Below are 26,230 nucleotides of genomic sequence, written 5' to 3'. Positions count from 1 at the left end.
GAGGAGGTCCCACTGAAAAGAACCAGAAACCTCTGTTCTTCTCCCATCTGCACTTCTCTCTTGCATCCGTCACCTCCTGCTGCCTATGTCCTCCCCACCCTGTCTCCATCTTTCTCCCTCTTCTGATAACCTCCCTCCCTTTGCCTGGTTTTATTTTGCCGCTTAGTCCTTGTCATACTTCTTTGTCTCTCCCCTTTGCTCTTCCTTCTTGCTGTGTGTTCTAATTTCCTTGCCTCTCTCTGTTTTCAACTCTGATTCCACATACACTCACTTCTCCTGGTCGGCCTGTCTGCATGGTTCTTCATCCTCATTGTCTGTTCTCTCTGCCCAACTGCACTTCTTTGGCTCCACCATGGTCCAGACTCTTCAGAATTCTTTGTGAGGTGATAACCAGGTGAGAACCACCCAATTTTCTCCCGGGAGTCAGGTTGCTAGACCAGGGGCTCACTGTCACTCCTCCAAGCTGCTTAGCACATCCCCTTAGCAAGCTCCAGCCAATTTCAGCCCTGCAGACCCTCACAGGGACTCCTCTTCAGTGTCACTTCAGAGGGCGAGGGAAACAGAACTTGAGTGGGGAGGGCTGAACCCAAGCCAGGTGCTTCTCAAAGGGAGGGTGGGGGCAGAGTGGTAGGACCCAGGTGGTGAGAAGGTGGGGCAGGGAGTGGGGGTACAGAGGGCAGTGCCACTCACTGAGGCCTGGCCCTCCTGTCTCGGCCACAGAGAAGCAGCAAGATGGGTGATGCCCAGATGGAGGAATATGGGGCAGCGGCCCAGTACCTCCGCAAGTCAGATAAGGAGCGCCTGGAGGCCCAGACCCGGCCCTTTGACATCCGCACTCAGTGCTTTGTGCCTGACGATAAGGAGGAGTTCGTCAAGGCCAAGATCGTATCCAGGGAAGGCGGCAAGGTCACTGCTGAGACCGAGAACGGCAAGGTGTGTGAAGCACGGGGCCAGGGGAAGGGGAGGAAAGGTTTTGGCGGAGGTTCGGGGGGGGGAAGCCAGTAGCAGTGGGAGCTCATGGGTCCTGGAGAAGAGCCAAAGCCATCAGGGTTGCAGGACATGCCCCCTTGATGAGCCAGGCGTAACCAGGCACCATCTCAGCATTGCCAGAGAGGATGCTGGAAACCTCAGTTGCTTTCCTCCTCAGAGGAGTCTCCTTGATAGAGGGTATAGTCACATCAAACGAAGTTCCCTTGTATCCCTCTCCCCTGTGCCTCAGTTTCCTCCATAAACTCTCCCAAATTCCCCTCACCCAAACCAAGAGCAAACTCACAGACCCAGGTGAACACAAAGAGCAGGAACTCTTTAGCTGAATGCTCAGTCCTGGGGCTGGTGACCGGCACTCAGAAGCCCTGGGTCCCTGGTCCCTCACACCAGCCCTGAGAATTGCCCCTGGTCACCAGCAGCAGTTCAGAACCATGTGCCTTGCAGACACACTGGTTAAATGTTGCGTTCCATCGAGGTGTGAAATAATGGACCGCAACACACTGGGGGCTTTGACTCTGACCCCAGCTCTGCCACTAACCAGCCACCCTACCAGCACATCATTTAATTATTCAAGCCACAGTTTCCTCCACTGTAACAAATGCTGGAATACCTGCCCACAGGATCTAATGACACCAGAGCATGGCAAACTCACCAATGCCAATCAAACCACAGTGACAGTGGCCAGTGTGGAGATAGGGTAGTTGGGTGAGATGTCTTTCCAGTAGAGGTGAAAGTTTGCCTCAAGCACTGCCTTGAAGTCACAATGAGGCGCGTGTACAGACAGCAGAGGTGGCGGCCTCTCCAGATTTGCCCCTAGATGGGGACTGAATAGTTATAGTTATAGGCACAAGGTCTGGGGTACTGACAAGACACAGGGACTCTAGGATGGTCTCTAGGGTGGGAGAGACAGTGAGTGGGCAGGTTTTCTGAGAAGCTCTGGGGTAGGGCCCGGGCACTGGCCAGAGGAGAGCTGTGAGAGAGAGGCCAGACCGTGGCCGGTGTTCTGAGAGGTCAGTTGGTGAGGCTGGTGACTGCAGACTGGGAGGTGTACTCATTCTGTCCTACTGCCCTGCTCCCTCCTCAGACAGTGACAGTGAAGGAGGACCAGGTGATGCAGCAGAACCCGCCCAAGTTCGACAAGATCGAGGACATGGCCATGCTGACCTTCCTGCACGAGCCGGCCGTGCTCTTCAACCTCAAGGAGCGCTACGCGGCCTGGATGATCTACGTGAGTGCATTCTGAACATGGCAGGAAGCCCATCCTGGACTAAGAGCAAAGTAGGGCAGGGCAACATAGCCAGGGGGAGAAGGCCAACACTCTCCCAAGGGGCCCAGCGCGCCCCCTCCCCCCATTCCCTTCCTGCCCTTGGTCAGCTGCAGGAAGACAGGAGCCAGCTGGGTGACCAGGGACTCTCCTGCCTGCCACCACTGCCCATCCTGGGTTCTCCCTTGCAGCCTCTCATGCCTGTCTGTCTCCTGCTCTAGACCTACTCAGGCCTCTTCTGTGTCACCGTCAACCCCTACAAGTGGCTGCCGGTGTACAATGCGGAGGTGGTGGCTGCCTACCGGGGCAAGAAGAGGAGCGAGGCACCGCCCCACATCTTCTCCATCTCGGACAACGCCTATCAGTACATGCTGACAGGTGAGCTCTGTGGCCCTGCCCTGTGCCCCCTCAGTCATGGACCTAGGCCCTCAGCCCTGACCCCACTGCCTATCCTCTTTTCTCTTCCAGATCGGGAGAACCAGTCCGTTCTCATCACGTGAGTGAGCACCATCCACACACAGAGGGGCTTGGGGGACCCAGGCTGATTCCTAAGGAATGGTTTAAGGTTGTGATTGCAAGGAGTGTGGGGTGCTGGGCTCTCAGAGAAGTGCTAGAGTGACCAATGATGATGGACAAATTCTAGGGTGGTGAAGGTCAGATGGCCAGGACTCTGAGGGAGGAGGGCGCAGTGCTAAGATCCAAACGGAGATCAGTGAGACTCCTAGGTTCTGATGGGTCCCTGTTGCCTCCAGCGGAGAATCCGGGGCAGGGAAGACTGTGAACACGAAACGTGTCATCCAGTATTTTGCCAGCATTGCAGCCATAAGTGACCGTGGCAAGAAGGACAGTGCCAATGCAAACAAGGTACGGATGGACCACAGGCTTGGTAGAAGGGGTCTGGGCAGGCTGACCCTGGTGACCCTGAGCCTTGCCCTGGGGAGCACTGGTGGAAGTGCTCAAGATTTTCCTGGCAAAAGACACACACTCTAAAAAAAAAAAACAAAAACACACACACACTCTGGGTACAGATATGGCCCTTTGGAGCTGCAGATTCCCCAGCACTGCACCCAGCCCCAGCTCCATTCACCAGGACCGGAGCAGCCCCCTGCCCTCTACACCAGCACCTAAAGGTGGACAGAAGGTGAGCTCCCAAGTTCTGCTTCCTCTGCAGGGCACACTGGAAGACCAGATCATCCAGGCCAACCCTGCCCTGGAGGCCTTCGGCAACGCCAAGACTGTACGGAATGACAACTCCTCCCGATTCGTGAGTGCCCTTGACCACTGCCTCATCTGGCCTTGACAAAAAAGGGGCTGCTAGCCCTGGCCGGGTGGCTCAGTTAGTTGGAGTGTCATCCCATACATCAGAAAGGTCGCAGGTTGGATTCCAGGTCAGGTTACATACCTAAGTTTCAGGTTCAATCCCTGGTTGGGTGGTATACAGGAGGCAACCAATTGATGTTCTCTCTCTCTCTCTCTCTCTCTCTCTCTCTCTCTCTCTCTCTCTTCCTCCCTCTTTTTCTAAAAGTCAATGGAAACATATCCTCGGGTGAGGATTAAAAATGGGGGTGCTGTTTTACCAACACTAACCACATGCAGTTGATTGTCCTTTGTTTGACTTTGGGATATCAATAAGTGGGTTCTGTCTCTCTCTCTCTCTCTCTCTCTCTCTCTCTCTCTCTCTCTCTCTCTCTCTCTCTCTCTCTCTCTCTTAACCTTTCTGATTTAGCCTGGGTCCCTGGGTTCTGGGAACTCAAGAAAAGAGACCTGGAGTCACCACAGCTGTTCCATAGCCAAGAAATGGAGTAGATTTGGTCACATTCTACATTTTCCTTATTTCTGTTTCCAGAGCTTTTCCACATTAGAGTGGAAAAGGGCATAGACATTGGAGCCAATCCTCCAGCTTTACACTTGCCCAGCAAGTTCCACACCTGTCTGAACCCTAGTCCCTTCATCATTGTAAGAGGTTGTAATAGTCACTGAAAAGATTACTACACGTTAGTAAGTAATGGAGGTCCAAGATCTCCATTCTGTCTCCTCTGGCCAGTCCCTCATCTTTGTCCCTCTGCCCTCAGGGGAAATTCATCAGGATCCACTTTGGAGCCACTGGAAAGTTGGCTTCTGCAGACATAGAGACTTGTGAGTATGCAGGCCTGCCCACCTCTCCCGATCCTCCTCTGCCTTTTTCCCCTGTGGGTGGCCCTGTTTCATCATTTCCCCTCCATCTTCTGTCTTTGTCTACATCTGCCTCTTGGCTTTAGTTTAGTCCTTTGTTCCTCAAACTGTGGCTTTCTCCTGACCCACTTCATCTTACTGTAGGAGCCTGATCTCCTCCCTGTTGCTGATTGACTCTCCCCTTCCTTACCCACCTCCCTCTCCTCTCCTCACTTCAGATCTCCTAGAGAAGTCCCGAGTGATCTGCCAGCTCAAGTCTGAGAGGAACTACCACATCTTCTACCAGATCCTGTCCAACAAGAAGCCAGAGTTGCTGGGTGAGCCTGGCCCCATGCCCCTGCTGCCCCACTGTCCTCCCCAAGCAGGGCAGGTGCCCTCCATCTCCTCACCCTGCCTGCCACCCCACTCACCTCCCTCCTCCTTCCATCTGCTCAGTGGCTTTCTCTGTCTGCCCCTCTTTGGGTCTGCCTGCATCTCCTCTTGCCTCCTTTTCCACCCTTTCATTGTCAAATTTTCTCCTACTCCTTCTTGGCTTTCTCATTCTCCTCTTCATTTGCCTCTCCTTATAAGTGTCATTTCCCCACTGTCCTCCCTTCCTATGTCCCCTTCACCCCCACCTATTTTTCGTTTCTTTTGAAGTCTCTCCATGGTCCTTGCTAACTGCTCTCGGGCCTCTCTTCCATTCTCCCACATCTTCCTGCCCTGCCCCTTGCCTGGACAGACATGCTGCTGGTCACCAACAACCCCTATGACTACGCCTTCGTGTCTCAGGGAGAGGTGTCTGTGGCTTCCATTGATGACTCTGAGGAGCTCCTGGCCACAGATGTGAGTGAGGAGGTGGTGGGAGGGCTCCAGAGGGCTCCTGAACCACCCACTCCAACCACCTTTTTGCCTCTCTTGGTCTGTTCAGAGCGCCTTTGACGTGCTGGGCTTCACTGCTGAGGAGAAATCCGGGGTCTACAAGCTGACCGGAGCCATCATGCACTACGGAAACATGAAGTTCAAGCAGAAGCAGCGGGAGGAGCAGGCAGAGCCTGATGGCACCGAAGGTTCGAGGGCAGGAGGGCTGGCACTGGAAAGGCCTGAGGAGCTGGGTGTCACCTGTCAAGAGGAGACAGTCTTCTGAGAGCAGGGCTTCCCACACTGCGTCCAAAAGTGGTACCTTTTAACAATTCTTAAGGAGCTAGTTTGACAACAATAGAGAAAGTGGCAGGAAACCAGAAGTCTGACAAACAGGTAGCCAGAGGGAGAGCCTTTTCGGAGGGGCAGGCTCTGCCCCCACTCCTCCCTATGCAGCCCTGCCTCCAGGCTTTCTCCTCTGGTGGAGCCTGGCCAAGCCTCTGGCCACTCACTGTCCCCAAAGAGGACCTAGGCTTGTGGTGTAGATGGGTGTGGTGAGGGCTGAGGAGGGAGAGGGACATGGGAAAGACGGGAAGACAGGGAGCACCCCCCCACCCCCATACTCTTAACCCCAGCAGTACCAACCAGAAATGAGTCAGGGATTTTTCTTCCTGTGCTTACATCTCACCAGAGGCCAGGAAAACATAGTCCCTGAGCTCTGCAGATCCCCATCATTGATGCAGTGTGCATGTGGGGGCGCCCACCCCTTAGGTGAGCCCTTCACAGGTTCTGTGCCATGTTGGTTAGGAGGCACAGGCCAGGAGTTCAGACAGAGCCCAGGGCATTGATGTGTCACCCACCTCTCTGGGCCTCAGTTTCTTCCTCAGTGAAATGGAGGGCAGTCCTTTCCAGCTCCCTCCGGGGATGTTGCAAGAATTCTTTGAGAAGGAGGTGTGAAGGTGTGAACAGTGATAGACAGACACCGAGAACATTCCTCTTGCCCTACCTTTGAGGACCCCTTCTCTGTGTCTGTCCAGATCAAAATGCCAAGCCTGGGTGCCATGATAGCCATGGCACCAGTTATCACAAAATGCTTGAAATTAAACCAAACAGGTTCCCTCTAAATAGAGATGATGTGTTGGATGGCACATTTAGAGAGCTGGGAGTTGGGGTAGGGGGGAGTTGTTCAACAATCTGTTAGGAACTTGATTTGCCAGTCAGTCAAGTTGGTCAACATTGGATTAAGTAGAGCATACCCAATGCTGGGCCAATCCTGGGATGGGAACAAAGGATGCAGGGAGCAGAGCACATCTCTCATCCCTGCCCTGGAGAGATGAGGAGGTGCAGTGAGCTTGGGGACATGGTAACGCAGTGCTAGTGAAGGGCCTGGACCAGAGGCACCCAGCAGACATAAAGATGGAGGCATTGTGGTAGGCCCTGGGTGAATGGAGGGGCCTGGCTTCAGGCTGACTCAGGCACATACTGGAGTTGGACCTAATGCTTCAGAAAGACTCTGGCCCTGGGGCAGGGAAAGAGGATCTGTTGAAAGCGCTTGCTTACTCCTTTTCTTTTCCACCAGATGCCGATAAGTCCGCCTACCTCATGGGGCTGAACTCAGCCGACCTGCTCAAGGGGCTGTGCCACCCTCGGGTGAAAGTGGGCAATGAGTATGTCACCAAAGGGCAGAGCGTGCAGCAGGTGTACTACTCCATTGGGGCACTGGCCAAGTCAGTGTACGAGAAGATGTTCAACTGGATGGTGGTACGGATCAATGCCACCCTGGAGACCAAGCAGCCGCGCCAGTACTTCATTGGAGTCCTGGACATCGCCGGCTTTGAGATCTTTGATGTGAGTAGGGGGAACCCTGGGAGTAGGGAGAACAATAATGCGCTCATTGGCACAGGAGTCATAAGCCAGACACCGGAAAGGCAAGTGGGGTTCAGCAGTGACAGAGGCAGTCAGAGTCTTATCTTCAGAGGGTACTCCCTCCGTGCCCTGACAGGGGAGGGGACCAGCCACACCCCTCACTGGGCTGGACTCGACCCTGGACTGAGCCTACTGGCCACTCGGACACCTGCCTACCTGACCCACCTCTGCCCTCATCCCCCCTGCAGTTCAACAGCTTCGAACAGCTCTGCATCAACTTCACCAATGAGAAGCTGCAGCAGTTCTTCAACCACCACATGTTCGTGCTGGAGCAGGAGGAGTACAAGAAGGAGGGCATCGAGTGGGAGTTCATTGACTTTGGCATGGACCTGCAGGCCTGCATCGACCTCATTGAGAAGGTGCTGCCTCAGCCCATTGACTGTGTTCCCTTCCCCCACCATCCCAGACAGCCTCATCCCTTCTACAACCAAGAAACTACAGTCCCCAGAATCCCAAGCCTCTCTCCAGGGCCAGCTTCCACCCACTAGGGGGTCACAGGCATATACAGGACAAGCCCCTTCCTTCTGTTCCCAGGACCTTGTCCTCACAGTGGTCACATCTGTGTCTTAAGAGGGGGATGTAGTGAATGAGGACTCCTGGCCCTTCTGACACTCCATGGAAAGTGTCACTCATAGAAAGATCATAGGCTGAAACTAGAGAAATTGACATCCCATTCTCTTCCCGTTCACTGAGAAAAGCCCGTCTTCAGCCCCTCTTACCTAAAGACTCAGGAGACAAGCATGAAGCTGGTGGAAGGCTCCCAGTGATGACTTGCCCTCATGGTGCCCTTGGGCTTTGCTGGACAAACCAGAGTCCAGAGGGACTGACCCTCATCCAGCCCAGCCACTGTCCTTCAGGAACGCTTCCCACAGGCTTTGGGTGGTTATCTAGGGTACTGCCTGAAACTTCATGGAAAAGAGTGTGTGTGAGTGTGTGTCTCTGTGTGTGTGTATACACACACATTTTCCTGGGGAGGCAATCTTTGCTTCATCAAATTTTCAATAGGATTCTTGCCCCAAGAAAAGTCAAGAACTACCATGCTTTCAGAAGAGCAGGATGTTGTGCAGATCCTGGATCCCTCTAACCATCCCTTGCAGAATTCTTACCTATCCTATAGATAGGGGTCTGGCCAGCCCTGCCGTCTGGCGGCTCTGACACACATCTGTCCCTGTCTTCACTGTCCTCTGGGTGGGAGCCGTCCAGGAAGGCAGAGCTGTGCTGGGAGACCTTGGGGGTCTGGCAGGATTATTGGGGTACATGGTTCTTCATTGGGTATTCTGGGGCAGAAAGAGGTTATATACGCCAGATTGGAATATAATTGAATTTAGGTTAATTCCAAGAACATTTGCTTCCTATGTGAGGACAAAAGATGGCAGCAGGCTCTCTGTGGCCTGCCAGCTATACTGGGCTGATGCTCTGTCAGGGTGTGGGACTCCGGAAGCCTGGTATGTGCTCATGATGCTCTCTCTACCTCCCCACCATGCCCTCAGCCCATGGGCATCATGTCCATCCTGGAGGAGGAGTGCATGTTCCCCAAGGCCACAGACACGACCTTCAAGGCCAAATTGTATGACAACCACCTGGGCAAATCCAACAACTTCCAGAAGCCTCGCAATGTCAAGGGGAAGCAGGAAGCCCACTTCTCCCTGGTCCACTATGCTGGCACTGTGGACTACAACATCCAGGGCTGGCTGGAGAAGAACAAAGACCCACTGAATGAGACGGTGGTGGGCTTGTACCAGAAGTCCTCCCTCAAGCTCCTGGCCACACTCTTCTCTTCATATGCAGCCGCTGATGCTGGTAAGGGCAGCCTCTGCACTGGGCCAGAGCACTTGTGGAGGTACAAGGTACCAGGGTCCCACTATTTCAAAGTTCATGACCCTAAAGGTGGGAAGGAGCCTGTGAGTCATGGGTTGTGGGCCAGAAGGTCCCACAGTAGTCCACCTGTACCCCTTCTGTGAAAAAGGCATGTTCCACTTTATGTTATGGATATCAGTGTATGTGTCGTGTGTCATCTCAAGACTGTGAGCACCTGATGTCAGTGAGCGTAGCACACACATAATTTAACCAAGCCCAGCATTAGAGTGTGCCCGCAGGATGTTTCAGTAAACTCTGAGAGGATCACTGAACAAATGAGCCTCCAGGTCAGAAAAGGAAGAGGAAGGGTGTGGACTGAAATGAGGAGGATGAAATACCAGAAGAAAAGTAGAAAGTGGGAAGATGTAAGCATGAAGGGTAGGGTTAGAAGAGGGTGGGAGAAGAGAGCTGATACTATTTCAGCACCTGCTATGTGGCAAGCACTGGCGACAAGCTTAGATGCTGATCTTACCTAATCTTCACACCTTTAGAGGCAGTTACTATCCTCCTCACCAAGAAACGGAGACTTGGACATAAGAAGTCACACAGCTAGTGAGGCAGTCCTGCCCCTGCCTGAGGGCTCCTCTGCTTAAAGCTCTTGGTCATCATTCCTTCTCTTCTTTTTAGCGGAGAGCAGTAAAAGCAAAGGAAGCAAGAAAAAGGGCTCATCCTTTCAGACAGTGTCAGCCGTCCACAGGGTAAGGAGGCCCCAGAGACCTGTGGTGGGCAGGCCCAGCCCAGAGCCTTGGGTGCACCACCCTAACCTGATGCTTTAAGTTTGGGGAAGAAAGAAGCACAAGCTGATTGATCATTTCGGCATGTAAATTCTACACAAGCTTTAACTCGTCATAAATTATGTGTCAACTCCTTATCCTTTTTGAGGGTTCTGGTGGCAGGCTGCCTGGGGCCCAGGGCTCGGAGACCAAAGGGGTGGTTCCTGTGGCTCCTGACTCCCTCCTCTCACCCACCCCCAGGAGAATCTGAACAAGCTGATGACCAACCTGAAGACCACCCACCCTCACTTCGTGCGGTGCATCATCCCCAATGAACGGAAGGCTCCCGGTGAGCCATGTGGAAGCGTCTAGTCTGGGAAAGGCACTTGGCTCATTTGCCCCGAGGCTGACCCCTCTCTTCTCTCCTGCTGCAGGGGTGATGGACAACCCCCTGGTCATGCACCAGCTGCGCTGCAATGGCGTGCTGGAGGGCATCCGCATTTGCAGGAAGGGCTTCCCCAACCGCATCCTCTACGGGGACTTCCGGCAGAGGTGGGTACAGGGAACAGGGGGAGCCCAGGTGGCCTTCGTGGGGAATGGAGTCTGCAGGTGGCCCCAAATTCTGTGGGAAGAGCTGCCCAGTGCAGAGCGTGGATGACTGCGGGCCTCTCCCTCCCAGGTACCGCATCCTGAACCCAGCGGCCATCCCTGAAGGGCAGTTCATTGACAGCAGAAAAGGGGCAGAGAAGCTGCTGGGCTCCCTGGACATTGACCACAACCAGTACAAGTTCGGCCACACCAAGGTGAGTGTAGCGCTCCACAGGGTGGACTTGCAGGGCTTGCAGCCATGTTGAGCAGAGCAGCTGGGAGTTTGGAAGGCAGACCCCTGATTCCTGGTTTCCTGTATCCTGAAGCCAGGTTTTCTTTCTCTCTTGTCTTCCACATTTCACTCCCAGGTCTAGAATGAGCAGGTAATGGGTCCCCTGGGAGCTCAGCCAGCGTCTCCCGTCCTCTTCCTCCATCCTGGATACCCTTCTCTGAAGCTTCGACTCCCTTGGCTCTCCCCCTTGTCCGCAGGTGTTCTTCAAGGCGGGGCTGCTGGGGCTGCTGGAGGAGATGCGAGATGAGAGGCTGAGCCGCATCATCACCCGGATTCAAGCCCAGGCCCGGGGACAGCTCATGCGCACTGAGTTCAAGAAGATCGTGGAGCGCAGGTGAGGCACAAGGGAAAGGAGAGACGTTCCCAGAGATGTAAGAGGCAGACAAGTAGTTCTGAGTGGCTTGGGTCGGAAGACCTGAGTTCAAATCCTGACTCTATCACTTATTATATGGTCTGGGCAAATGACTTTACCACTCAGGACCTCATTTTGAAATCTTTTTTGTTAATCCTCACCTGAGGATATTTTTTCCATTGATTTTTTTTTAGAGAGAGTGGAATGGAGGAGGGAGAGAGAGAGAGAGAGAGAGAGAGAGAGAGAGAGAGAGAAATATCAATGTGTGAGAGAAATATCAATGTGTGAGAGAAATATCAATGCTTGCCTCCCACATGCACCCTGGTCAGCAGGTCAGGAGATTAAACCCATGACCCCTGGGTGCTCAAGCTGGCACTCTAACCACTGAGAAGACTGGCCAGAGCTCATTTTGGAGTTTTTTTGAAGTTTTTTTCATAGGAAAATGCTAATTAGAGACTCATGAGATACCATTTAAATACACTAGATTTACAAAAATCAGGAAATGTGTGATTCACCGCTTACAGATGTGTAAATTAGTGCAACCTCTTTGGAAAACAATTTACCATCTTTGAACGATTGTATACCTTTCAATTCCACTCCTGAGTGCATGCCCACAGAGAAACTCCTGCATGTGTACAAGACAACAAAAGAATCTTCATCACAGCATGGTAAAAATAGCAAAGATCTGGAAACAGCTCAATTTTCTATCCACAAAGAAATGGGTAAATAGTATAGTCATTTGGTGGAATATTATACAGCAACGAAAAAGGGAACTACAACTGCATGGTGCAATATGTTCAAACCTTAAAAGTATATTGTTGAGTAGACAAAAGCATGTCACAGAAAGATACTTATAGTGTGACACAATTTTCATAAAGCTCAGAAATAATAAAATAGTGGCATATTATTTAAAGATACATACATATATAGTTAAATATTTTTTAAAAAGCTAAGAAAAGAAAACCACAAGATTCAGGGTAGTGGCTAGTGGAGGGATCAGGAAAGAGGCAGGGAAGGAGCACACAGGTGGAGTCACTGTGGCAATGCTCTAGTTCTTGTTTGGGTGATAGGTTCATAGGTAGTCATTTTGTTGCATGCTTCATAACATAAATTATAGCTATCCCTATATCCTATATAATAAAGAGCTAATATGCTGATTAGACCATACGGCGGAACGACCTTCCAGAATGGCCAGTGAGCAGGGCCACGGGGCTGCGAGGCAGCTGGGGCTGCAAAGGCCAAGACAGCCAGGGCTGCAAGAGCTGAGCCCTTGCACAAATTTCGTGCATCGGGCCTCTAGTGTAAAATATAATTTTTAACATATTTGAGTTTTTTATAACACTAAACATAGTAAACACTCTATAAGCAGTAGCTTTCATTACTACTAAGGCCCCAGTAGGAAAAAAATATAAACTGCCGTTGTCTTTATTTTATCAGTTAATAAATGTTTATTGAACAACTCCATGTTCGGTGTAGTAATGTTTAGGTGGGGGTATTTATCAAGGCTACAAGAAAGGTTTCTGCCCAAAGGTGCCTACCAACTTTCTTAGATGGACTGGGAGCCAAATACAGTTTGGGACTGCTCTTTCATAGTGCCCCGTCTTTCCTCTATGCTTCTTTGCCAGGGATGCCCTTCTGGTAATCCAGTGGAACATTCGGGCCTTCATGGGGGTCAAGAACTGGCCCTGGATGAAACTGTACTTTAAGATCAAGCCTCTGCTGAAGAGCGCAGAGACAGAGAAGGAGATGGCCAACATGAAGGAGGAGTTTGGACGCATCAAAGAAGCGCTGGAGAAGTCTGATGCTCGCCGCAAGGAGCTGGAGGAGAAGATGGTGTCCCTGCTGCAGGAGAAGAACGACCTACAGCTCCAAGTGCAGGCGGTAAGACCACATGATTGTCTCTTCACCTCTCTTCTCCCTCCCGTAGATTATAGCCCATCTCATCGTCAGGGACCAAGACCCTGGATCTCTACTGTCTTTAATCACCAGCTCTTCTCTCTGTCCTCTTCTTCCAGGAACAAGACAACCTCAATGATGCAGAGGAGCGCTGTGACCAACTGATCAAGAACAAGATCCAGCTGGAGGCCAAGGTGAAGGAGATGACTGAGAGGATGGAGGACGAGGAAGAGATGAACGCTGAGCTCACTGCCAAGAAGCGTAAGCTGGAAGACGAATGCTCTGAGCTCAAGAAGGACATTGATGACCTGGAGCTGACATTGGCCAAGGTGGAGAAAGAGAAGCACGCAACAGAGAACAAGGTGAGGGCAGCTCCCTCTGGTGCCAGCTCAGGTCTCCTCAGGATTCAAAGACCACAATGACCTAACCAACACCAGGCCACTCAGGGATCCTGATAGCAATGTGGTCCTTGCCATTGGAGATCTCCATAGATGTCTCCAAGCTGGTGACTTTTGACCCTAAAAGGGATGGGGTTCTTGGTTGACAGGTGAAGAACCTGACAGAGGAGATGGCTGGGCTGGATGAAATCATCTCCAAACTGACCAAAGAGAAGAAAGCTCTGCAAGAGGCCCACCAGCAGGCCCTGGATGACCTTCAGGCTGAAGAGGACAAGGTCAACACACTGACCAAGTCTAAGGTCAAGCTGGAGCAGCAGGTGGATGATGTGAGTAATAAAATCTATGCTCAATCTTTCTCAGGTCAGGATTTTGTAGGCAACACCAGTGGCCAAAGAGTTCCTGATCCGTAGGACTAACTTCTTTACGCCTGGGGCCTTTTTGTTCTCTGTAGTTCCTCCCTAGTCCGGGTCTCTGAATCCTTTGTGCTTGCAGGAATTGCTCTGCTGGATTTGACTTCCAATCCACTGGACTTTGAGTTTAGAGGAGAGCACTGTGGATCTCAGGTTATCTACACCCTGTTTGTTTTCTTTTCTCCATCAGCTGGAGGGATCCCTGGAGCAGGAGAAGAAAGTGCGCATGGACCTGGAACGAGCAAAGCGGAAGCTGGAGGGTGACCTGAAGCTGACCCAAGAGAGCATCATGGACCTGGAGAATGACAAGCTGCAGCTGGAAGAAAAGCTCAAGAAGTAGGAGCCTACAGTGGCCAGGAGGGGCTAGTGGAGGTGTCTGGCCAGAGGGTTAGAGCTGCAGGGTGCTGCACTCCCACTGGCCAGGTTGCTTTGGGCACAGTGGAAATGGGATGTAATTCACAGCCCTCTCTCCTTCACCCTCTTGGCGGGGGGTGGGGGGTGGGCAGCTGGTGCTGGTATGTTGATGCAAGAGAAAAGAGAGTGGGCATAGAGAAAGGAAGACCACCTGTCACACTGCTTCTCCTCCAGGAAGGAGTTTGACATTAGTCAGCAGAACAGTAAGATTGAGGATGAGCAGGCACTGGCCCTTCAGCTGCAGAAGAAACTGAAGGAAAACCAGGTAAAGTTCTCCCCAGTGCAAGCAAGGGATGCTCAACAGCCCTGAGGCAGCTATGGCCTTAGAGATGCTCAGGGTTGTAGACATATCTATAACTCCAGGCCACTCCAAAGGTCCCACCAGTTCTGATTTACAGGCACTTGGAAACACCAGCCTTCTCCCATTAGAACAGTAATGCGCTATTGCAGCAAGACTATTTTGTGTGTGGAGATAGAGTGGGAGGAATCATACCTACAAAAAAAGGGCTTCTCTTTCTGAACTATGCTCTGCCTGGTGGGTTTTCTGCTCTGGGGAAAAAGCTAGGGTTCGATTCTCCTCTAACCCTTTTGTAGGGGGGGGGGCACTTCTCCCCTGCATGGGAATGAGAAGTGCTTTCATGGAGCACCCACCTTCCCATAAGCTGCTCTATTCATATTCTTCCTGGGTACTGACCACAGCCACTAGCCCAGGCTGCATTCCCATAGAGTACCCATGATATGGGGTGAACTCCTACAACCCTGAGCAAGTCACTTCCACTCAGAGCCACAGTCTCTTATCAGTCAAATAGGACTAATAACCCCTGGCTTATAAAGAACCAGAGGGAAAAGTATATATGGAAACCACTCTGTCAACTAGAAGTCAGCCAGCCAACTAGCAAGGCCAGCTTCTTTTTTTCCCCCCATGGCCTTCTCATCCCTCTGCAGGAGATAAATTAATAGCCAGTCTCTCTTACCTTTAATGCACCCTGAATTTCCATGTGCCTTTAGTCCTGGTTTGTCAGAGCCCTGGAAACAAAGCAGCAGGTACTCTCGTTCCTGTTTTATAACTGCAGAAGCTGCCTGGCTTGCTCTGACATAGTAGCCCCATGGGCAACAGGCACTCAGCTACTGGGGCAGGGCCTTAGCTCTCATTTCCTGGTCAGATGGAAGCTACTGGAAATAGCTGGTCTTTCCTCAGCATTTGGGGCCCATGGCCCAGGCTGCAAGTGACACATGAACACAATTCCACTCATCTGGGGGCTGCTCAGGGGCTGGCCTGCCATCAGTGATAATTTGCCCTCCCGCCTTCTTGGGTGCCTCTGCTGGGTTTTAGCCAGAAAATCAGGATATCCTCAGGTCTTCCTGCCATGGGTTTGGGCAACTTCTTTGACTCATGGACCCAGAAAAATACTACTGTTATCTTCATCAGGTCTTGGCAACAGGCTGTGGCTCCTCCTTCCTGTCCAAGCTCTTGCACACAGCCCCACCTTCTCCATCCTGGGAGCAGAGGCATGGTGGTCTTCTCTCTCCTGCTCCCAGGACCCACCCATGCACATTCCATTAAGACTGTCCATAACCACAGATGAAGGCATCTCACCAATCCTCCCCTTTGCTCCTGGCTAGTCAGATCAAAATGGTAGATGAAAGATTATTCCATTTATTCAAAGCCAAAGCTAAGGCCAGAAAAATGAGGTAGAGGTAGAGGAGGACACTCAGCTGGCCTGAAAGGGAACAATAAAACTGGAGCCCAGCCCTGGGCATAAAAAAGCAAGCCTTGCAGAGAGAAATATGGTTGACTGGACTTTGTGGTCAACTTGGAAGATAGCAAAAGCTTTTGATGGTTGTGAGGCATATTGTTGCAAATATTTGTAAAATACAAGCACCTGCTTTCCTACTTATGTTCAGGAGAGCAGAGCCTAGTGCATCTGTGGAATCTATGGAATGTGAGATCTCATGAGATCCAGAGATCCCCTTCCAAACACATATTGTCGGGATTTAGGCATGCAGATTCTCAGACTGGGTCCGGATGCCCCTGGGAGGAGCCTTGAAGTTTTGGCATCAACCAAATTCCTATTGATGGCCTATGCAATATAGGATGTTTCACAGCATCCCTGACTTCTGCCCCCTAGATGCTAGTAGCAATCTCCTTCCCCAGTCATGACAGTCAAAAATCTCTCCAGACATTGCTGACTGACCCCTAGCGAACCACTGCTCTGCAGGACCTGAGTGCTTGGGTCAGGAGTCTTCTAGAGCTGGGGGTGGGGGCTCCCATGGAGGGCTCCAGGCAGTGGGGCTGAGCCCTTTGTGTCTGGGCCTAGGCACGCATCGAGGAGCTGGAGGAGGAGCTGGAGGCAGAGCGCACTGCCAGGGCCAAGGTGGAGAAGCTGCGCTCAGACCTGTCCCGGGAGCTGGAGGAGATCAGTGAGCGGCTGGAAGAGGCTGGCGGAGCCACAGCTGTGCAGATTGAGATGAACAAGAAGCGTGAGGCTGAGTTCCAGAAGATGAGGCGGGACCTGGAGGAGGCCACGCTGCAGCACGAGGCCACGGCGGCAGCCCTGCGCAAGAAGCACGCTGACAGCGTGGCCGAGCTGGGCGAGCAGATTGACAATCTGCAGCGTGTGAAGCAGAAGCTGGAGAAGGAGAAGAGCGAGTTCAAGCTGGAGCTGGACGACGTCACCTCCAACATGGAGCAGATCATCAAGGCCAAGGTGGGCCTGTGCTTAGCCTCTCCTCGCCCTCCTCACCCTCACAGCTTGCACCTTCCTTCCACCTTCTCTATCTGCCACCTCTCTAGCCATCACTCCTCCATCACCCTTTGGGCTCTCTCTCCTTTGCACCTCCTTTGCCCTCCACCCACATCTTCATCTCCTCACCATTCTTCTCTTCTTTAACTCATGTACCCGCTTCCGATTGTGCCCCTCCAGCACCACCCATTTCATCCCCCTGCCCTCTGTGCTCTCCCCACCTTGGCCCTCCCTTCCTTCCTCTGGTCCACCCAGCCCCTACTCCCTGACAACTCCAGCCCCTCCCACATCCCAACTCCCCTGTCCCTTTACTGCCTGAAGGCAAACCTGGAGAAGGTGTCTCGGACATTGGAGGACCAGGCCAACGAGTACCGCACTAAGCTGGAAGAAGCCCAACGCTCCCTCAACGATTTCACCACCCAGCAAGCCAAGCTACAGACTGAGAATGGTGGGTGTTCCTAACCAGCCCTGTGCCTGCCCCAGAATAAGCCATCAGTTGCCCTTTTTTATGGCCCACAAACCCATATTCCCACCTCCAGGTGAGCTGTCCCGGCAACTGGAAGAAAAGGAAGCGCTGATCTCCCAGCTGACCCGAGGGAAGCTATCCTACACCCAGCAAATGGAGGACCTCAAGAGGCAGCTGGAGGAGGAGGGCAAGGTGAGGCCCAGCTGGGGGGGGCAGGAGGACAGGTGGCATCAACATAAGAAATGGAGACTGAAGAGAGGCCCCTGTGTGGGAAGACCTCCAGTCTAGGTTCTTCTACTCTTCAGCTCAGCCACACTTATATCATCAAATACCTCTTTTCTTATTTGTAAAGGGGTAGGGTGGGCAAACTGGGAAGCCACTCCAGGATGCTGAGATTCTACACCCTGAATGTGGCTGGGCTTAGTTGAAGTTTGTAGCTATGTAAAGGATTTGGGGGGGTGGGGGGTGCGGAGAGGTGGGATTCCCTCTCACCTTCCTGAAAGCTGAGCCCACCTCCTGTTCACCTCCCAGGCGAAGAACGCCCTGGCCCACGCGCTGCAGTCAGCCCGGCACGACTGCGACCTGCTCCGGGAGCAGTATGAGGAGGAGACAGAGGCCAAGGCAGAGCTGCAGCGCGTCCTGTCCAAGGCCAACTCGGAGGTGGCCCAGTGGAGGACCAAGTATGAGACAGACGCCATCCAGCGGACCGAGGAGCTCGAGGAGGCCAAGTGAGTCCCTGGCAGCCTCCACATTGAATCTAAGAGAGGAAGAAGCCAGAGCACATGGGGTGGGACAGGCAAAGTGGGAATGGGAAGGAGATTTGAGGTAGAAGAGAGAAGAGGGTGTGAGAAATGTGGTGGAAAATAGAGGTGCTTGGATCCTGCACTCTGAGTGAACCCCTACTGGCACTGACTCACTTCCTATGACAGGCGAGCTTTTGGCCCGGGTTATACCTGATTCTCACGTATAAGACGAGCAAAAAGCTTGTTGGTCAGAGGAGCTACCATCGATCAGCCTGGCATGGGACGGGGCGGGGGGGGGGGGGGCTGCCACCCAGATGGTGCTGCATGGGGGAGGAAACTGTTCTAGGCACCCGTAGCCTTGCTTCCTCAAGGCTGGGGTCCCAGGGCCTAAAGGGGCTGCTCATGGTCCCAAGGAGCTGTGTGGAGGAAGTGGGGCCTCCTCAGGTGTCAGTCCCAAGGCCCCACTATTCCTGGGTAGAGTCACACACACACACCCAACCAACCTGGCAGGAAGAAGCTGGCCCAGCGACTACAGGACGCTGAGGAGGCTGTGGAGGCCGTCAATGCCAAGTGCTCATCCCTGGAGAAGACCAAGCACCGGCTGCAGAACGAGATCGAGGACCTGATGGTGGATGTGGAGCGCTCCAATGCAGCTGCTGCGGCCCTGGACAAGAAGCAGAGGAACTTCGACAAGGTGGGTCCTGGTGGGGGCCACAGCCAGGGGGCAGAGCAGGGGTACCAGCATCAGTATGAGGCCAGGAGCAAACTCCTTGGAGGCAGGGAAGAGGCTGAGGCCAGGCAAAGGGCCTGGGCAGCCCCTGGAGGTGGGGCAGGGGACTGCACAGTGAGTCTGACTGTGTCCCTGCAGATCCTGGCTGAATGGAAGCAGAAGTATGAGGAGTCGCAGTCAGAACTGGAGTCCTCACAGAAGGAGGCTCGCTCTCTCAGCACAGAGCTCTTCAAGCTCAAGAACGCCTATGAGGAGTCCCTGGAGCACCTGGAGACCTTCAAGAGGGAAAACAAGAACCTTCAGGGTGCGCTGGGGCATGAGGCCAGGGAGGGGAGGAGGCAAGGAGGGCCACTGAGGGTCAGAGAGAACACAGGCTTTGAGATTTCTGGTTCTCTAACCCCCAGAGGAGATCTCTGACCTGACTGAGCAGCTGGGAGAAGGAGGAAAGAATGTGCATGAGCTGGAGAAGGTCCGCAAGCAGCTGGAGGTGGAGAAGCTAGAGTTGCAGTCGGCCCTGGAGGAGGCCGAGGTGAGAGCTTGCTTCCACCTGCACCCTTGCCTGCTTCCCCCAACCCGACTCTTTCTGACTCCTTAATTCTTCCTCACCCAAGACAAAACTATTAGCCTCTTATTCTTAGTCCAAGGTCGTCTATCCACTACCCATGACCACCTCCAAAGCCAAGGCCTGCACAAAGGAAACATCACAGTCTGATCATAAGCCATAGGTTTGGTTTCGCACCAGGTTTATAAAGTTGAAGCCTGGCCATCGTAATAGCTCCTCAAACAGTGGGTGCCATGATGGGCTCTAGAGTCAACCAGACCTGAGTTTGAAACTTGGTTTCAGGACCTCCACTCTGTCACGGGGCAAGTTCCTTAACATCTCTGTACCTCAGTTTCTCATCTGTAAAATGAAATTAATTCTACATACCTCATAAGATTTATGCATGATTATTATGAAAACTAAATGAGATGGCACATTTAAGCACTTGATATATAATAGCTATTGTTACTGTTCCTTTTTAAGAACCTAGGTATAGCCCTGAGTTTTGGGGCTTCTTTTTTCACCAGGGTGAGGGGCTTAGGAAACAAAGGTAAAGTTTTGAGTTTGCGGTTATAAAACTCCCTCCTTTTTCTATGATATTTTAGATAAATCAGGACCATGCAGTGGTATTGGTGCTGAGGTGGCGGGGGCGTAGTGGGGGAGGGGTAGTATTGGCAATTGTGAGGTTCAAACCCTTTCCTTGGCAAAGGAAGCCCAGGGCATCCTGCACCTCCTCCCCCAGAGCACCAGGTGGCCCGGAAGGCGGATCTCACCTCCTCGTCTCTTCCCAGCTCTCCTCTCCAGGCCATAGTCCTGGCTGACCCCCAAATCCTATCAACCTTGCTCCCTACCCCACCCCATGTCCTGATTCTCTGCCTCTGACCCTCTCTCCTCACCCCCCTGCTAGGCCTCCCTGGAGCACGAGGAGGGTAAGATCCTCCGGGCACAGCTGGAGTTCAACCAGATCAAGGCAGAGATCGAGCGGAAGCTGGCTGAGAAGGACGAGGAGATGGAGCAGGCCAAGCGCAACCACCAGCGGATGGTGGACTCACTGCAGACCTCCCTGGATGCGGAGACGCGCAGCCGCAACGAGGCCTTGCGTGTGAAGAAGAAGATGGAGGGCGACCTCAATGAGATGGAGATCCAGCTCAGCCAGGCAAACAGGATAGCCTCAGAGGCCCAGAAGCACCTGAAGATTGCCCAAGCTCATCTAAAGGTAACACAAGGGGAGTGAGCCCAGAGGGATGGTAAAGGACAGAAAAAAGGGTCTTGGGCTAACAAATATGAGAAAGTGGAGGTCCCCTACCTCCTGGACTTGGAGGCTTGAGGGAAGAGGACTGACCAGGCCCTAAGCGTGTCCTGGACCAGCCCAGCCTCTAGGCCTAGAGACCAAATGAGGAAAGGTGCCCCTTTGCCCTCCACTTGAAAAGAGATCGTGAATCTGGGACAGGGCACATCAGACCCTGAATGGGAGGCTTCCTCACATTACCCTTTCCCCCACAGGACACCCAGATCCAGCTAGATGACTCGGTCCGAGTCAACGATGACCTGAAGGAGAACATCGCCATCGTGGAGCGGCGCAACACCCTGCTGCAGGCCGAGCTGGAGGAGCTGCGGGCTGTGGTGGAGCAGACAGAGAGGTCTCGGAAGCTGGCCGAGCAGGAGCTGATCGAGACCAGCGAGCGGGTGCAGCTGCTGCACTCCCAGGTGAGATCAGGGGCCACCACGGGAAAACCTGCTGAGTGGCAGAGCCTGGGACATAGACGCTCTGACCATAGGTTCTGAGTAAGCATGTCCAACCAGGATTGCAAATTATCTCTTGAGCCAACTCTCATCTGTTAGTCATGGCTGTGGAACCAATACCTGGGAAGGGGGGGTCTAGAGGTAAAAGCTAAGAGTGTCATAACTGGTCGGTGATGCCTGCCAAAGTCACAAATCTGGGAGTTATACATGCTGCTATTGGATATCCTTGATCTAGAAGACACCTCCATCTTGCTCTGTAAAGATGGAACTTTGAGAATTTAAAGGAGCACAACAGCATCTACTTGCAAACCAAATCCTCAACAGAACAGCATTTTTCTGAAGTCCTATACACACTTCTACACTCTGGAATGACTTCCTGTGCCCATCTTTTTTTTTTTTTTTAAGTATATTTTATTGATTTTTTACAGAGAGGAAGGGAGAGAGACAGAGAGTCAGAAACATCGATGACATCGATCAGCCGCCTCCTGCACATCCCCCACTGGGGATGTGCCCGCAACCCAGGCACATGCCCCTGACCGGAATCGAACCTGGGACCTTTCAGTCCGCAGGCCGACGCTCTATCCACTGAGCCAAACCTGTTTCGGCTTTTCTGTGCCCATCTTATTGCGGTGCCTGGTAGAGCTTGTTCCATAATTTAGTTACGTGTGGGAATGACATCATGTGCTGACCTGGTCCTCTCTTCCTTACCTTTCATCATTCTTTCTGTAACTGTAATCATTTCCAGGATATTGTCCGGTAAAAAGTTATTCCCACTTTCCTTGGAATATTTTCATGCTCTTGCACAGACATGTTACTAAAGAGCTCAGGAGTAGAAATGCAGACTCTTTGTTGCTGAAGTCTTTCTTCAGAGCTGATAACTTTAGATATAAAATCTAGAGCATATCTATTCTCATAAGAAAAGAGAGAGCGTGTGAGAAACAAAAGAAAGACATGTTTGTAACACATGACCGGTTTTAATTCTCTCTGGATAAAGGTGTAGAATCAGACAACAAAGTATACATTCGATAATTTTCTCTGCCCATGTCTAGAACACCAGCCTCATCAACCAGAAGAAGAAGATGGAGTCGGATCTGACCCAACTCCAGTCAGAAGTGGAGGAGGCGGTGCAGGAGTGCAGGAACGCTGAGGAGAAAGCCAAAAAGGCCATCACAGATGTGAGTGCCCCCGCACCTTCCAGCCTCCCCTACAGACAGACATGAACAAGGGCTCTGGGTCCAAGCCAGGCCACTGGGCTGTAAGGACAAGGTGACTCTGCAGTTTCATGGGTTTGAGGGCCTCAGGGAGCAAATGCCAAGATGGGAAAGAGCTGATCCTTTAGGGCAGGGGTGGGCAAACTTTTTGACTCGAGGGCCACAATGGGTTCTTAAACTGGACCGGAGGGCCGGAACAAAAGCATGGATGGAGTGTTTGTGTGAACTAATATAAATTCAAAGTAAACATCATTACATAAAAGGGCACGGTCTTTTTTTTTTTTTAGTTTTATCCATTTCAAACGGGCAGGATCCAGCCCGTGGGCCGTAGTTTGCCCACAGCTGCTTTAGGGAGAAGAGACCTGGGCCCCGGTTCTTTGACACCTCTCTCCTGTCCACAGGCCGCCATGATGGCAGAGGAGCTGAAAAAGGAGCAGGACACCAGCGCCCACCTGGAACGCATGAAGAAGAACATGGAACAGACCATTAAGGACCTGCAGCACCGGCTGGACGAGGCTGAGCAGATCGCCCTCAAGGGCGGCAAGAAGCAGCTGCAGAAGTTGGAGGCCCGGGTGCGGGAGCTGGAGAATGAGCTGGAGGCCGAGCAGAAGCGCAATGTGGAGTCAGTCAAGGGCATGAGGAAGAGTGAGCGGCGCATCAAGGAGCTCACCTACCAGGTGCGACTGGTGGCTGCTCTGGGGCCGGGCCATCAGAAGTCAAGGGCTACCCTAGCCCCACCTCCTGGCCCCCACAGACTCCAAGCCAAACTACCATTCAGGAAATGCCACCTGGTCCTCCTGGCACCTGCTCCTTGAGAAGGTGTCTTTGGGTTACCTTTCTTTCACATACTCAAGTCAGTTTGGCTTAAGTCCATGAGTTTTTCCAGTGAATGCAGGAAAATCTACTTCTACTTTCTGAAAGCACTTTTAACCAGAATTTTCCCAGATTTTTTAATAATCTGAAGGTCTACCATGAAGGCTCCGAACAGTCCAAGTAATCTTTCCACCTTCTGCTGGCCTAATTGGGAGGGACATTGTGTGGCAGTTTAGGGATAAAAGTCAGAGATGGGAAAAGACTCAGATCTTCCATGGAACTTCTAGGACAATGGGAAGAAGACCTTAGAAAAGACAGATCACAAAATGTTCTAGGACCTCCATCTGCATACCTCAGAGCTTTTACCTTTGACTCCTTATTTTCACAGTGTGCCTGGTAATGAAACACAGAGAAAGGGGTATCGGTCCATATGACAGCTGGGTATGAGGCACAGGAAAGAGATACAGATGTAGAACTGTGGACATATTTGTGGACATAATGTCAGCCTAGGAAATGCCAGCCTAACATATACAATGATGTAGAGATGGGATTGATCAAGTGACACTGGAGTCAGTGATCCTGGTGCCCCAAATTTGGCCCAGTACAGTCTATTAGCGTATTGGATTATGATAGATTGGAATGGTATAGACTATAATCCCCTCTCTTTCTGCATTCATCATTATTCATTTCTGGTCATTCTAGGACCACTGGCCAAGAGCATCTATGGTGGAATTGATAAGTTGGAGCTGGAACAGCCTAATGTCTCTGTATTATTAGATCATGGAATTCCATTTGATTCTGAGCCCCTCCTCCCCTTCCAGTTTTAAGGTGGCAGCTCTCATTGCTTTTTAAATATGGACTAAGGGCTTTGCCTTGGCCCTGTGACCTACAAGTAGCATCAAAGATGGACTCTTACCATCACCTCCTTAATCTGGCCCATTTGAGGGAGGGTCAGCTAAGGCATGCAGAGAAGAGTGGAATGGTGAGGGTCAGCTAAGGCATGCGGAGAAGAGTGGAATGGTGAGGGTCAGCTAAGGCATGCGGAGAAGAGTGGAATGGTGAGGGTCAACTAAGGCATGCAGAGAAGAGTGGAATGGTGAGGGTCAGCTAAGGCATGCGGAGAAGAGTGGAATGGTGAGGGTCAGCTAAGGCATGCGGAGAAGAGTGGAATGGTGAGGGTCAGCTAAGGCATGCAGAGAAGAGTGGAATGGTGCGGGTCAGCTAAGGCATGCAGAGAAGAGTGGAATGGTGAGGGTCAGCTAAGGCATGCGGAGAAGAGTGGAATGGTGCGGGTCAGCTAAGGCATGCAGAGAAGAGTGGAATGGTGAGGGAGGGGAAGATGATTGTACTTGCTTCTCCCCCAAAACTCCCACCCATCCACCCCCAGACTGAAGAGGACAAGAAGAACCTGCTCCGGCTTCAGGACCTGGTGGACAAGCTGCAGCTGAAGGTCAAGGCCTACAAGCGCCAGGCCGAGGAGGCGGTGAGTTCATGGGTTTCTCCACTCTAATGAACACACCTCCTGTGTGTTTGAAGCACCGAGTGTCCACCCCAGCTTGGGGCCTGGGCAATGAGTTTGCTATTCACTTTCACTTTGAAACATTTGTTACATGTGTCCAATATGCTCACAGTTGTGTCAGGCACTCTGAGTTAACAAAAGCAATGCTTATTTGATCCAGGATTTGCTCACAAGCCACTTATAATTCATATACTAATAAGCCCAAGAGAAGGCAGAGTAGCTGTTACTGTAGGTCAGGGGATCAGACAGTGCTAAAAGACTGGAAGGTGGCAGTGAAATTGAGCCTGGAAGAGAAACTGACCAGGCATAGCGCAGTGAGGAAGACATGTGGGTGGGCAAACAGGCGTGGATGTGAGGTGTTGCTGAGCACACCTGTGCAGTAAACCCAGGTCAGGGAGTGTCTATCAGATGCCAAGCCAGGAAGGAGTAGGATGCCCTTGGCAAGGCTGTTGCAGGAACATGGGTGAGGGGTGAGAGCACTGAGACGAGCCAGGAACCAGGGAGTCCCCAGACCAGGAAGCTGGGAATACGCACCTACCTACCCCCTCTCACCTCATCCTCCCACCCCCTGAACCTCTGCAGGAGGAGCAGGCCAACACCAACCTGTCCAAGTTCCGCAAGGTGCAGCATGAACTGGATGAGGCGGAGGAGCGAGCGGACATCGCCGAGTCCCAGGTCAACAAGCTGCGGGCCAAGAGCCGTGACATCGGCACCAAGGTGGGTCCCCTACCCCAGGCCTAGCTAGTCACCCCCACAGCAGCTTCCCTCCAACATTAGCACCCTTCTGAGGGGGTACGTCTTACCCTATGTTTGGATAGCCTAAGAGTCCCATAGCACCCATTCCTGAGAATCCCCCTCCTGCTCAGAACACCCCTACAGTCTGGAGCCTCTCTAGAACCCCAGTCCTTCGGGGTTCCATTTAGGAGGTCCTAAACCACAAAGACCCCTAAATGGAATCCCAAGATCCCTGAGGCCTAAACCTCTCCCTCTAAGGGCATCTCCTTTAGACCCAGGAAAGCTCTCCCAACATCCTTCCTCCCTTTTGCCAATTGCCCCCTCAGACCTTTTATTTCTTTTTCAGCAAAAACTGCACGATGAGGAGTAATGCTGCCTTCAGGACCTCGATCATGCTAACCTGTAATAAAGCTGGTTGCCAGACTCTGACTGAGCCCCTGTCCTTTCTGTCCTGAGCTCGGAAAGCAGCCCTGCCCTGTGTCCGAGCTGTGGCAGTCAAGGTTTCCCACATCCATGGAGGAGGAAACTGAGGCCCTGAGAAGTGAGGTATCTCCCTGAGGCAGCAGAGCCATGAGTCCCAGTTCTGCTCAGTCAACCAGATAAGGGGCCAGAGGGAGACATTTCCAAAGTGGAGGAAACAAAGGCACCAGAAGGGTGAGCCAATTCTAGACTCTGGGAAACAGAATTTCAGTGCCAAAGCTGAAGCCACCCTCCACCTACCCCACCTCTGAGGCCACAGGGGTTAAAAGTGTCCTGGGACACCTGTTTCTTCCAAAATGAATTTCCCACTGCTGCCAGGAGAGGTGCAGAGCTGGCTGGGGATGGACATGCAGATAAAGAGGTTGGCACAGGTCCCATTGTGGTCAGCAGCCCCTT

General features: G+C 52.3%; 1 protein-coding gene across 1 annotated transcript; it reads left to right on the top strand.

The window, feature by feature from the left end:
* MYH6 (myosin heavy chain 6) lies at positions 1–25,783 on the top strand. Its single transcript, XM_059708182.1, has 38 exons — positions 1–394; positions 726–933; positions 2,072–2,215; positions 2,473–2,629; positions 2,720–2,747; positions 3,004–3,115; positions 3,423–3,515; positions 4,324–4,387; positions 4,642–4,740; positions 5,145–5,248; positions 5,334–5,472; positions 6,843–7,111; positions 7,378–7,548; positions 8,680–8,989; positions 9,674–9,744; positions 10,021–10,108; positions 10,194–10,311; positions 10,439–10,562; positions 10,837–10,973; positions 12,617–12,872; positions 13,007–13,249; positions 13,435–13,611; positions 13,886–14,031; positions 14,284–14,374; positions 16,428–16,817; positions 17,175–17,301; positions 17,393–17,511; positions 17,851–18,047; positions 18,573–18,756; positions 18,931–19,096; positions 19,197–19,321; positions 20,241–20,549; positions 20,837–21,040; positions 22,126–22,251; positions 22,689–22,964; positions 24,488–24,583; positions 25,202–25,336; positions 25,701–25,783. The coding sequence occupies exons 1-38, from the start codon at positions 294–296 to the stop codon at positions 25,722–25,724; spliced, it is 5,928 nt and encodes a 1,975-aa protein (XP_059564165.1). The 5' UTR covers positions 1–293; the 3' UTR covers positions 25,725–25,783.
* Positions 25,784–26,230: the final 447 nt, after the last annotated feature.

The sequence above is a fragment of the Myotis daubentonii genome, chromosome 1, assembly GCF_963259705.1.
Source record: "Myotis daubentonii chromosome 1, mMyoDau2.1, whole genome shotgun sequence".
NCBI lineage: Eukaryota > Metazoa > Chordata > Mammalia > Chiroptera > Vespertilionidae > Myotis > Myotis daubentonii.
The sequence above is the reverse complement of the archived record's forward strand: the minus strand, read 5'-3'. Positions and strand labels throughout refer to the sequence as shown.

Coding starts and splice junctions, on each gene's coding strand:
- MYH6 (XM_059708182.1), top strand. CDS start 294: ATGGTTCTTCATCCTCATTGTCTGTTCTCTCTGCCCAACTGCACTTCT. Junction 2,216..2,472: donor ACGCGGCCTGGATGATCTAC/GTGAGTGCATTC, acceptor CTCCTGCTCTAG/ACCTACTCAGGCCTCTTCTG. Junction 24,584..25,201: donor AGCGCCAGGCCGAGGAGGCG/GTGAGTTCATGG, acceptor GAACCTCTGCAG/GAGGAGCAGGCCAACACCAA.